The 12,518-nt window shown below is 55.9% G+C and overlaps 1 protein-coding gene across 2 annotated transcripts in view; it reads left to right on the top strand.

Moving 5' to 3' along the window:
* Window positions 1–12,518, top strand: part of SLC9A3 (solute carrier family 9 member A3) — a 49,748-nt gene that overhangs the window by 23,067 nt on the left and 14,163 nt on the right. For both annotated transcript variants that reach the window (XM_045848033.1, XM_045848034.1), the window contains exons 2-4: window positions 6,262–6,564; window positions 10,014–10,174; window positions 12,087–12,165. In XM_045848033.1, coding sequence (XP_045703989.1) covers window positions 6,262–6,564; window positions 10,014–10,174; window positions 12,087–12,165 — 543 coding nt within the window. The remainder of the gene's footprint in view (window positions 1–6,261; window positions 6,565–10,013; window positions 10,175–12,086; window positions 12,166–12,518) is intronic.

The raw sequence follows: 12,518 nt of genomic DNA, 5'->3' as shown, positions 1-12,518 counted from the left end.
GCAAATGCAGGTTTTTCATGCACAAGGTTGCACCACATGCTTGCTTCCCCATCAAGGCCACCCTTGTAGCACATGGTCATAGGATACCGGACCTTTCTCTGTGGCTCAGGCCTTGGACGGGCCAACTGTGGGCCCTGGGGCTATGGGTCCAGAGGAAAAGGTGACCAGGTTACTGCTCACACATGCCTGGTGGTCCCTTGTCTCTTTGGAAGTAAAGACTACGTAGGCTGGGAGGGAACTCAGGATCTTCCCACTGACACTGGTGTCCGGGTGGCCAAGCCCCCCTGAGCACATGGTCCGTACAGCATGGACTGAGGTGCTGGGTCTTCTGGTGATGAGCACAGTGGTGAGGAGCAGGGCGAGGGACTGGAGCCCCTCATCTGACCACTCTGTGTGCTGCTCCCACCACCCTGGCACCCTCCTTGGGTGCATCCCCAGAAGACCAAGCAGCCCTAGGCGGTGGCAGTGCCCCAGCCGTTAGATTGAAGGCAGCTACCCAAGTACTGGGTGGGTGTCCTCCCCACCTTTGCTCGCAAGGAGCTGCGGGCTGCGGACAGAGGGCACAGGCAGGAAAGAAAGGCCCATGTGTGTGGTGCTAGCGGTCACCTCCACCCCGTTACCTCGGTAAATTTCACAATAACCCTGAGACGTGAGTATTATTACCCCGTCCCAGTAATGTGCAGGCCATGTCAGGAAGTGTGTGGCCTGCAGTGACTGGGGTCCAGACGAAGGGCCGAGTCCTTCTTGTGTCCAAGGCCCACGCTGTGGAGGCCAGGCCCAGTTCTGGCCAGAGACCCTCACCCTCAGCAGCAGGAATGATGCTGCAGGGCACTTGGAGCCAGAGTTGCCTGGCTCCTAAAGTGCCCATTATGTGCTTAATTGCCAAACCACTAGCAAATTGCCACTTTAAACCAGTTGACTTTTCAGTATAATTAGCTTATTACAATGCAGCCTGCCGTCCGTCCGAGGTGGCCGTGGGAGAGGAGGGGAGCCGGCTTGGCCTGCGCCAGGCTGGCAAGACGTGCTCCGGAAGAAACCCATGGACCAGAGCCGGGGTTCTGGGTGAAAATGGAGAACCCAGACAATCTCAGACTGCTGCCCTCCCCTTGTCCCCAAGTCTGAAACACAAACCAGTCACCAGAGGCTGACCACTGCAGTGAAGACAGGACAGGATTGCAGCAGAAAAGACTTTCCCAGCATTAGAGGAAAGAATAAAAATCGGCATTGAGAGGTGTCCTTGCTACAAGGTTGTTCTCAAGGATTAAAAAATTTCTTCCTGCAATCAGATGGAAAAAAGCAAGCCAACAGCTGACTGGCACAGGTGAAATAAGTAAATAGGAGCAGCTGGTCTGCCTTTCCTCCTCGCACCGCTCAGAGCCCAAAGATGATGGACAGCATCTTCGGGAGGCTCTGGGCAGCTCTGCAACCCCAGGACATGACCTCACAGCACAGGAATCTGCAGGCAAATGTCTGCAGACGGGAGAAGGTGAAACCCAGGCATTCTGGGACATAGGACAGGGAAGCGTGGTTGAAGGGCCATGGTGAGCTGTGAGTCTATGCCCGGGGAGAACACCATGGCACAGCCCCTGCAGACGTGGGGCGGGTGGGAGCCCCAGCCACAGGGGCAGTGAGCTGTCCACAGACACCCGGGCTCAAGGGAAGGCTCTCTCTGGGGTTCAGCAGATCCTTCAGTTTCATGACTATTTTAAATTATATTCTTTGTTAAATTCAAGAAAAGCTAAATTGAATGTTGAAAGTTTAATAGAAATCAGAGTAGTAGGAATGGCTTTTTGAAGCATAACCCAACATTCAGAAGCCGTAAAACAAAAGATGAATAAATTTACCCAAAGAGAAGATGTCTGCACAAACAAAACAAAACAAAACAACACAAACAAAGTAAAGGAATAAATGGCCATACCTGTGACAACGAGAAGGTCCCCGGACTAGTACGAGAAGAGCAACGTGTCAGTAAGAAGGGGCTTGAGAACCTGTGAAGCTGCAAACAAATGCCGTGAAGAAACAGGTCACGGAAAAGGAAACAATGTCTCCCAAATGTGAAGAGAAGTTAGACTAAGTCTGCTAGGGCGTGCCTTTTCTCATCTGCCTGGGATGAGGACAGAACCGCCCACTGCCCCTCGTGGGCAGATGTGACCAGCACTTCCACACAGGAGGACACAGCTGAGCCCTCAAAATGCGCCCATCCCCAGGATTCACGGAGTGTGCCCGTCACTCGCGGCAGAAGTTCAGAAACAAGCGCCTGCATGTGGACATATGTTCTCACTGAGAAAAAAGTGCAAATCACTTTTTTTCTGTGGCTTTCCAGGGCTTCCTTCTGAGTAAGAGCATCTGGTCTGAAGTTGGCCTCTCCTCTGTTATTTCCCAAATTAATAAGATTTTGTAGTAACCAGCTGCCATACAGGAATGCAGCGAAGGATTAGCTGATGGTGTCAGCCAGGACTTCCAGTTCATAAAGTGCAAAGTTTGTTGCTGTTGTGTTTCAGGATGAGCCTGGTCCCGCGGCACCTTCCCGCCTGCTGGCCCTGCAGTTGTCAAGGGGAAATTCATAATGCTCATGATCCATGGTGAATCTCTAATTTTGGGAGAGTTGTGACGAAACATGGAGTCCTCACCATACAACCTGAGCCAGCTCCAGGGATCCCTCACTGCTGCCTTAGCAAGGGGCCTACTAGAGTTCAGAGGTCACTGGGTGCCCCTTAAGTCTGGCCTTAGGCCCTGTAACCTGTGGTGCTGTATTTCAGTCACTGGGTTCGATATTCCAAGAGGCCTGCAGACCTGTGGGCACCTCCTGGCTGCTCTGGAGCTTTGCTGGACAGGTGCCTGTCGTGTGGCCCTTAAAGAGCAAGAGGGAGGGGATCTAAGATGGTGGAAAAGTAGGTGGAAGCTATACCAGCCTCCTCCCAGACCCAAACTGGAATTACAGCTGAATTATAGAAAAATCATCCTGAGTAACCAACTGAGCACTAGCTGGAGAGAAGCCTTATAACCAAGGACAGACAGAAGAAACCACATCGGTATATTAAGACAGTGTTTGTGGATCTACCTAACACATAGAAACAAACCCAAAGAGGCAGAAAGAGTGGGAAGACAAAGAAACAGGCCCCAAATGAAAGAACAAGAGAATTGTCCAGAACTAGATGGAATGGGGGCAAGCAATTGATCAGATATAGAGTTTATTAGAGTAATGATTATAAGGATGTTCAACAGCATGATAAAAGATCTAGAAACCATTAAAAAGCACCAGTCAGAAATAAAGAGGGCAATATCTGAAGTAAATGATACACGGGAAGGAACAACAGTAGGTGAGATGAAGCAGAGGATCAAAACAGTGATTTGGAAGACAAGGTAGAAAAAAACACCCAAGGAGAGCAGCAAAAAGAAAAAAGACTTTTAAAAAATGAGGAGAGTTTAAGAAATCTTTGGGATAGCATGAAGCGTGGATACCAGGAGAAGAGAGTGAGCAAGGGATTGAGACCTATTTGAAGAAATAATGACTAAAGACTTCCTTAACCTGGTGAAGGAAAAAGACACACAAGTCCAGGAAGCACAGAGAGTCCCAAACAAGAGGGATACAAAGAGGCCCACACCAAGACACATCCCAATTAAAATGGCAAAGGTTAAAGACAAAGAGAGAATCTTAAAAGCCATGAGAGAAAAGCAGCTAGTTACCTATAAGGAAGCTCCCATTAGACTGTCATCTGATTTTTCAGCAGAAACATTTCAGGCCAGAAGGGACTTGCCATAAAATATTCAACGTGATGAAAAACAAGGACCTAAAGCCAATGCTACTTTACCCAGTAAAAGGCAAGAGGAACAAGTGAGGAGGTTGCCACAAATACAGTCTCTGCTGGAGCCTGGCCAAGACATGAAGGAGAATAGAAAACACGCATTTTGTAGAAAACAGTGACTTGTGTAGATGAATGGAGAGTGAAACTAGAGGCTCTAGCTGGGTGGCCCCCAAAACAGCTGGCTTGGAACTCCTAAGAATTCATGGAGGCAAGAGACAATGGCACCCCCAACCCCAGAGAAAGGCGTTCCATCACCAGTGGCCCAGCCAACGACAGAGAAGCAAGGCCAGAGACCACTGGCCTTCTAAACGCAGCTCCTGGACACCAAAGCCATTAGGAAAGAAGAGAAGACTATCAGCTTGATTCTCTCTGCACATCATTAAATAATTAGGGAGGGTCCAGCTGGAGGGACATGCTCTCCAGTCCTTTCCAGAGTCCACCAGGGAGGGGCCTTCAGACCAGTTAGAATGCAGGCTGCTGGAACGGCCCAGGACTTTTGAGTCTGGTGTCTGGAGTGGGGCTCTGGAACCTGCAGGGGGTTCTTGTACTGCCCTGTGCACTTGGCTTTGAGGGCCACAAGCCACAGGAAGAGCAGGGCCTCCCAAGTCTCTTCCCAAAGCAGAAGGCAACCCCCAACATCCCAGAGCCCAGGGCAGTTGGAGCATGCTGTGGCAGAAAGAGTCTCCGTGTGCTCTCGCCACAGGCTAGGTCTCTGTGGGGCTCTGGGAGGCCCATTGCTGCTGAGGATGAGGGCTCTTGGACGCTGTCGTGTGGGAAAAGAACTGGGCACTGGGTAAGCTGTGCTGCCCCCCTGCCCTTTCTCACCCACATCACGGCCCCTCCCAAGCTTGGGGAGAACACCCTCCAGGGGGCGTGAGCCTGTAAACCCCGGTGAGGCCAGGATGTTTTCCTGCTGAGAAGCCAGGCAGGGCCTGAGGATCCCAAGGAAACTGGCCCTCCTTGTTCAGAAACAACATCCCTCATTCCAGGTGGTCACCCTTGGTTCCACTTGTCATCTGTCCTCAAGCATGTGGCAACATCCAGGCACCAGTCTCCTCAGCTTTCAAGTTTCCCCATAAGGGTGGAAACACCCTCTGCGGGCTTCCTGGGAGGCTCCCCTGGGGTGGGGCAAAGGGGTGCTGCTTCCGCCTGATGTATGTGCATTTCATATTGGGGGGAGAGCAGGGCATGGTCAGGATGAGATGTGCAGCTGGGCTGGGGCTCCGGAGGGCCCGCAGGCCTGTGGGCATGGGGCTGGGACCCTCAGCGGGTCCACAGGCCCCAGAAGCACTAACCCATTCTGATTCTTACCCAGCATGTGGCAGGGCAGGGTTGCGGCGGGTGGCTCTTGGAAGTCATAGGTCACAGGCCAGAGGCCATGGTACCTGGAAGGCCCTGTACTGGGTCTGTCATGTGCCTTCTTGGCTGGACTGGAGAGGGCTGTCCATGTGGAAGAAACAGCAATCAGGCCAGGAGACCTCCTGCCTCGGGGAGCCCCCACTATGACCCATGATTACAAGTCATGAAACAGGCCAGGGAGTGAGGCAACCTGATAGGTGGGGCTGGATCAGAACGGGCAGGACCCAGCCTCTGAGCTGCTGCCGCCTCCGGCCTCGCCCAAGAATTCCTCCTGAGACGGGGCGGGACCTGCCCAGGGCAGGACCCTGGCGGGACAGCGCCCTGTGCCCTGAATCCCTGTCCTCCCCACTGGGACTGGGTCCTGGCAGTTCAGGAGACGGCTCAGCTCAGAATTTCAAAGAAGGCCTCTTGCTAAGCAGAGAACTTCAGTGGATGAAAAAGATAATTATGCCAAATATTGCTTAAGCAGAAGGAGCCGACTGCTTCTGTCAGCACTCCAACTATTTTGAAAGCCTAATGTACACACTGTCACTATTTTTATGAGTCTTACAACAGAACAAAGGAGAAATGGGCTCCATTGGCCTGAGCCTCCTGAGATCCTGGCAGGGCTGACGGCCCGGGGGGTCGAGGGGGCCGATGGGCCGGCTGTGGGAGGGAAGGCCTCTGGGGGCCACGGTCCCCTAAAAGCTGAATGTGGACAGTGAAGCTCGTTCCTTTAGGGAGCCCTGGAGACCCTGATGTTAGAAGGCTCTGCTCCTGGGAGAGGCTGTTTCCCGCCCAGGGAACGGACCTGAAGAGGGCGTGGCCTGGCTAGGCCCTGAGGGAGGGGGGTGGGGGGGGCTGCCACGTGAATGGGGCAGAGGGAAGCGTCCAAGGACAGGCTGAGGGGCCTTGCTTCTCGAGCCCATGTCTGTCCTGTGATGTCGGGATGGCCCCTCCCCTGGGGTCCCTGCCCCCCAACCCCTCCCTCTTGTCCTTGCCCCATGGGGTCCCAGCCCCTCACTCATCCTCCCCTTCCCTGTCGGGCCCCACCCCCCCACAACCCTACTCCCTTCCCCCAAGGGTCCTGGCCCCCTGACACTCCCCTCCCCCGCAGGCTTCCACCTGTCCCACAAGGTCACCAGCGTGGTCCCTGAGAGTGCACTGCTCATCGTGCTGGGCCTCGTGCTAGGCGGCATCGTCTGGGCGGCCGACCACATCGCATCCTTCACACTCACGCCCACCGTCTTCTTCTTCTACCTGCTGCCGCCCATCGTGCTGGACGCTGGCTACTTCATGCCCAACCGGCTCTTCTTCAGCAACCTGGGCACCATCCTGCTATACGCTGTCATCGGCACCGTGTGGAATGCGGCCACCACTGGCCTTTCTCTCTATGGCGTCTTCCTGAGTGGCCTGATGGGTGAGCAGGCCCCCCATCCACCAGGCGGACTCTGCAGGGTGGGCACCATTGGGGTGGGCTTTGCAGGGTGGACACCATAGGGTGGGCTCTGCTGGGCAGCCTCTGGGCATCCCTGTTTAAGAAAGCTCAGGGTGCAGAACACAGGCCTTAGAAGTGGTGTTTCTGGTCAGTGAGAAAGGTCACTGATGGGCCCACTAAACCCTCTTGGTTTGTTTAAAGTAAGCTTCAGTCCACGAATAGCTGTCCCCAGGCCAAGGCATGCATTCTGCCTGGAAATGAAGTCTGGTTGGACCAGGGAGGCCAGTGGGCTGAGCAGGTGGGAACGGCCTAGCTGCTGTCCCTGCCGCTTGGCAGAGAGACGGGGTCCAGCCCCACTCTCCCCATCACCAAGCCCCCAGGGACAAAGGAGGAGGCCCCTCTGGCAGAGGCCTGCATCCAAGCCCCACAGCCCAGGTAAACATGCACCTAATGAGAACGTTTGGGTGTCCTTTCTGCATAAACCACGGAGAAAAGGCCACACCTTTTCACAGGCACACAAAGCTACTCCCTTGCCATGTTTTTCTTCAGTTTGGTTACTTAACTCAGCCTTGGCGGACTGCAAGGTTCACCCCACCCACCTACAGGTTGGTCATTATCTACCTGGGAAACTGGAGCAGGCGAGGCCAGGGGTTCACCTGAGGCCCTGCACCGACGTGCCGGCGTGGTGCAGCCCTCGGTGCAGCCCTCGGTGCAGCCCTCGGTGCTGGCCTGTCTGGGTTGCCACGGCTGCCCCTGCTGCATCACAAGTCTGCAGGTTTGCTGTTGGCACTGGGGTAATCGGGGCAGTGAGACAGTGGGTGTCAGCATCCACCACCCATGTGCCTGCTTCAGCGCTCGACCCCACCTCACACACTTCCTCCACCGGAACCAGTTTCACGGGGATGAGCCCAGATTAGCGATTTCCCATCTGATAGAAGGAAGAGCCTTGTACCTGCCTCCCATGTGGCTTAAGACCTTTAAATCCTAGTGACAGAGGAGATGCATTGAGAAAGAGGGACCAAAGGTCCCCTGATGAGAACAGTCACCTCGCCCAGCACATGTGTCACCTTGGGACTTTGTCCTTACCCCACGGGGAGCACACATCTTCCCTCAAGCCCCCCACTGTTGGCACCACCCACCAGGCTCAGCCCAGAGAGACCTATCAAAGGTGACATGGTGTTACACTCGCCTAGAAGCTGCAGGACCACGCGGTGTGATTAGTTTACATTTATTGGCGATGCCTTTAGGTAGTCAGGACATACCTAAGATGACATGGCCATCTCTGGCTGCTGGGCCCAGGGGGAAGTCTCAGGGTTTAGAGCAGGGATGCCTGTGACTGGCACCCCTGGACACAGGTGGTTCAACTGAGCCCCAGGCCAGGTCAGGTAGCAGAGTGGTGCCCAGGAGCCAACATGTCTGTTCTGTTCCCGGGTAAACAGAGCTGGGAGCCAGTGGGGCTAGTGGGGCAGGGATCCATCTGTGCAGACCAGTGGCTTGAGGCCCAGTGCACCCCTCTGGGGAAGGGTTGGCCTGGACATCCTGGGTCACTGTCCACGTGAGTCAGCTCAGGGGCAGGACCTACAGAAGCTCCCAGCAGTTGGAGAGGCCCCTGCAGGTAGGCAAAGCCACGGGTCTTCTGGCCCGAGGTAGAGAAAGGGACTAGAATGTGCAGCTTGGTGGCGACAAGCCCCCAGTCTCGTCCACAGCGGTCCTAGCAGGGTCAGTGCTTCTAGCCCCAGCGTGCGTCCTGCTTGGAAGGCTGGCTTCTAGAATGCACCGCTGGCTTGGCCAGTGTCCTCCACAACTTGAGGCTGATATTCAGGGAAGCTTTTAAGGACTGATGGGCCTGGACAGAGAATGTGTGTCAGGAAGCCCCTGGTGTTTGAACCCAGGCAGGACTGAGTTCTCACATTTGCCCACCAACAGTGTCTGGGGTGGAAAAGCAAAACCTGTGGTCCCCATTCCAGACGGGTCCTTTAAAACTCACTGGAAGCTGGTTCTTTTAACACCTGTCACTTCCTCGGGACACTGTGACACTGATGCCAGGAGTGGGGCTTTAGGAGCTCACAGGAGACTTCTTCTGTGGGCAAACCCCGTCTGCAGAGACCACCTTCTCTGAGGGAACCCTGGGGGCATGGCTGGGCCCTGAGGAAGAGCGGGGCTCCCGCAGATGCCCCTGTCCCGGAACTCGGGGCAGCATCCAGCCTGTGTGCACTCAGGCCTGCCCACCCTCCCTCCGTCTTCCCTGCCCTGTCAATGGGTCTCTTCCTGCTCTCAAGGCCTGGCTGGCTCTTGGGCCCCTGCGGTCCACTCGGACTGGGGAGGGGACTCAATGCCAATGGGGCAGCAAGGAGGCCCACAGCCAAGGTCCTCCTCCAACCAAGCCCGGCTGAGGGCAGGCCTGACACCTGGGCTGAGATGGACAGGTACCCACATGCACCTCCCTGAGGTTGCGGGCCCGTCACTGGGAAACGGGGTCAGCACGTGACGGTTGGTGATCGGGACCTGAGATAACTCTGGGAGGACTGCAAAGGGTGAAAGTGCACTTCAGCACCACCTCCCCACCCAAAGGTGCCCAGGAACCCCCTGGGCAGGAGCCGTGCAGCAGAAGGAAGCAGGGGGCTGGGCTCCATATGAACCCGTTCCTTCCAGAGCTTCCTCCCTCACCCCAGCCCCTGCTTCTCCCCTCCCAGCACCCCCAAATGTGTCATCCATCTCCCTCCTCTCTCCCCCATTCCCTTGCAGCCACTCACGTTAGGGGTCCTTGGGGTTTCCCAAGGGCAGTCATGGTACCCAGGGTCCTGTGAGGCCTGCCCCACCCCCTCACCTCCCCTTAGGCCAGACCCGGTGCCAGTCATGGCTGAGACATCATTTCTCTGGGAGGCCTTCTCTCGCCCAGTCAAGTCCCCTGACGCCTTCCCAGCACCTGTGACCCTGCATCTGTACTCGTGTTGACCTAGGCTGCAAACTCCCCAGGGCTGGGGTCTGACTGCACGTCTCCTGGCCAGGCACGACCTGATGCCCTCATCTGCCTGCAGTGGGCTTCCTGGTGAGCTGGCCAGGAAGGGTCCTCCAGGCCTAAGGGGACACGAAGAAGAGAACCAGGTGGTCAGTCTCCTGGGGATGGGCTGGGGTGCCCCACCTTTCTTGAAGGTCTATGGAAGCCCCTGAGGAAGGCCAGTAGTCTGACTTGGGTTCCCACACCAGCCAGCCTGAGCCCTGAGAGCCAGAGTCCCCAACCTGGGGGTCCCCTGTCCAGCAGTCGCCAGGCCAGCAGCCCGAGGCAGCCCCAGAAAGGCCAAGGATATGCTCCCGCCTTTGCTCCTCATAGCTCCTCTTCTCTCCCAGGTCCTGGTGGCCAGGGGACGCCGCAGGGGCCCTCACCCACTCAGCCCTCTAAGGCTCTCCCTGACGCCCCGCTTGTCTCGCAGGACACCTGGAGATCGGGCTGTTGGATTTCCTCCTGTTCGGCAGCCTGATCGCTGCCGTGGACCCGGTGGCCGTCCTGGCGGTGTTTGAGGAGGTTCATGTCAACGAGGTCCTGTTCATCATTGTCTTTGGGGAGTCACTGCTGAATGACGCTGTCACCGTGGTGAGAGAGCCGGGGAAGGAGAGTCCTGGACTTGCCACAGAGCATTCAAACCTGTGGGTGGGGGGAACCATATTCACTGTGCTGGAAAATGCGGACCCCCTCCCCCAATCCCTGGGCATCGCCTCTGTCCTTCAGTGCGTTCAGCACAGGGAGAGCCTTGCCGAGGTCTCCCGCAGAGCCCGGGTCTGCTCGTTGGCCCCAACAGCCTTCCCCAGGCCAGCCCCTTTTATGGGGGCCTTTTCCTCCACTCGCTCCTAACTCGGAATGACGGGCTGTTTTAATCCCGTTTCTTCATTTGTTCTTTCACAGTTCTTAGCGCCCACCCCCACCCCCACCCCACACACACTTCATTCCTTTGTGGGTGACGATTTCACTGTTGCAATCCCATGCTCTCTGTCCCCAGAGCAGAGGGTCTTTAACCTTGGGCCTACAGTGGGTGCCCTTCTTCCTGATTTTCCAAATGGCATTAGTAAGTAAACAGATACAGTCTCACTGGGGTTGGGGAGGGGGATCAGCCAGCACCCATGGCGTGTCCAGGAACATAGTTTTTCCCTCAAGGAGGTGGCACTGGGAGCTTGGCAGGGCCTCTGGGTAGGCAGGGGCTGGAGGCCAAGCTAACACTATGGGACGTGAATAGAATATTCTTGAAACGTGAGGAATTGTCTCAGCACTGTGGCCATCATGAAGTTCTCAAAACCCAGTCCCAAACTGGGCCATGAGCTCCCTGGGAGTGACCGTGTCTCTGAGCCGACTCTAGGCCAGGCTGTGTGCCCCGTGCCCCGCCGTGCACCACCTCGGCCCACAGGCTTTGCAGACATGTGGGAAATGGAGTTCCCTCTTGCTCTGAAAGTGTGTGTGGCTTCTCTAAGAAATTCTTGTCCCCAGCGTCACTTCAGGGTTCAGGAGATTGAAGGACCCTAAGGGAAGATTGCACCAGTTTCCTTCTGTGGTGGATGAGATAGTCTCCAGGGGCTTGGAAGTAATTGGAGACTTGATCAGAAATGCAGTGCATGCCCCTTCAAGGCTGGGGCTCCTGCCCTGAGGCTTTTGTGTCTCTGTAGGAGCACGAACCCCAGCGGAGCCAGGGTGTTCTCCACTTATCTCCTGCACAAGGCCCCGTCTTCCCTCCCACACGGGTTTTCACGAAGAAGCTGGGCAAGCAATGGTCTGGTTCCCACTGACCTTCGCGTGCATGCGCTCCATCCATGTGCACAGCACCTGTGTTTCTCCTTTTGCAAATACAACTTTATTCACCCACCCCTTGGGAGTCCTGGGGAGCACAGACTTGGGGGCACAGAGATAAGTTTCCTCCCGAGGGGCCTGCAGCCCACCCAGGGCGGCACCTCCACTTCCTTGGGGTGGAGCCCGGCGCATCGTTTAGGAGCACCCAGGCTCAGAAAACACAGCTGTCTCTACAACTGAGGCTGAGGATAAGGTTTCTGGGTGTTTCATCTCAACGTCTTGGTGGGATAAGGTTTAAACATCAACATGCAGAGATGCCAGGGGGTGTGATCCCACATCGGGGGGCAGCATAACAGTGAAGCCACTAAAGATGAAACTGAGTTTGTCTTGGAAAATGAAATTGAGAATTGCACGCAGTGGGTTAGCTTTGTGACCACCCCTGTTTTGCCCAGAGTAGGAAAGGGCCATGTTTGCTCCTGAAGGTTCTAGTTCCTTTCAGAGTGTTCTGCCTCCCAGACCCCACCTACTGGCTCATCTTTGGCCTTCTTCCTGTTGACCATTACTGCCCTGTGATAATTTTCCTGCCAGCAGTCTTCAGGTTACAAGATAGATGGCTGCCACAAGCTCCTCTGTAGCGCCAAGTCCCGCGAGGCTTGGGGCCTGAGACGGGGAGAGGGGCAGTGCTGACAGATGGCTGACCCCATGTCTGGTTTGCCTCTCTGTCTCCCAGGTCCTGTACAACGTGTTTGAATCTTTCGTGAACCTGGGTGGTGACAAGGTGACTGGCGTGGATTGCTTGAAAGGCATAGGTGTGTGGTTGGGGGGTCCGTGTGTCAAGAGAATGCAGGCCACTTCTTGGCAGTGTGTCTGTGGACTACAGAGCTGGGCTGGGCCCGGCTTTGGCCCAAGGTCTGCCGCTGGGACCCACCACAGTCTGACAGTCCTTTCTGGCCCCAGTGTGTTTCATAGACACGGTTTCACTGGGCTCCAGCCTCCCTGGGAAGCCTGGGGGTCATTGCCCCGTTAGACCCACAGGGATACCAGGTTGGGGGATGTGGGTCCTGGTGCCCTGTGAGTCCTAAATGTTTCTCTGGGCAGGGATAATGGCAGCCTGGCTGTGCCTGTGGGCGCGGGGCTGGGTCCCCACTGCGAACCCACACCA

The sequence above is a fragment of the Phyllostomus hastatus genome, unplaced genomic scaffold (genome assembly GCF_019186645.2).
Source record: "Phyllostomus hastatus isolate PE091 unplaced genomic scaffold, TTU_PhHast_1.1 phas_contig_58, whole genome shotgun sequence".
Taxonomy (NCBI): Eukaryota; Metazoa; Chordata; class Mammalia; order Chiroptera; family Phyllostomidae; genus Phyllostomus; species Phyllostomus hastatus.
The sequence above is the reverse complement of the archived record's forward strand: the minus strand, read 5'-3'. Positions and strand labels throughout refer to the sequence as shown.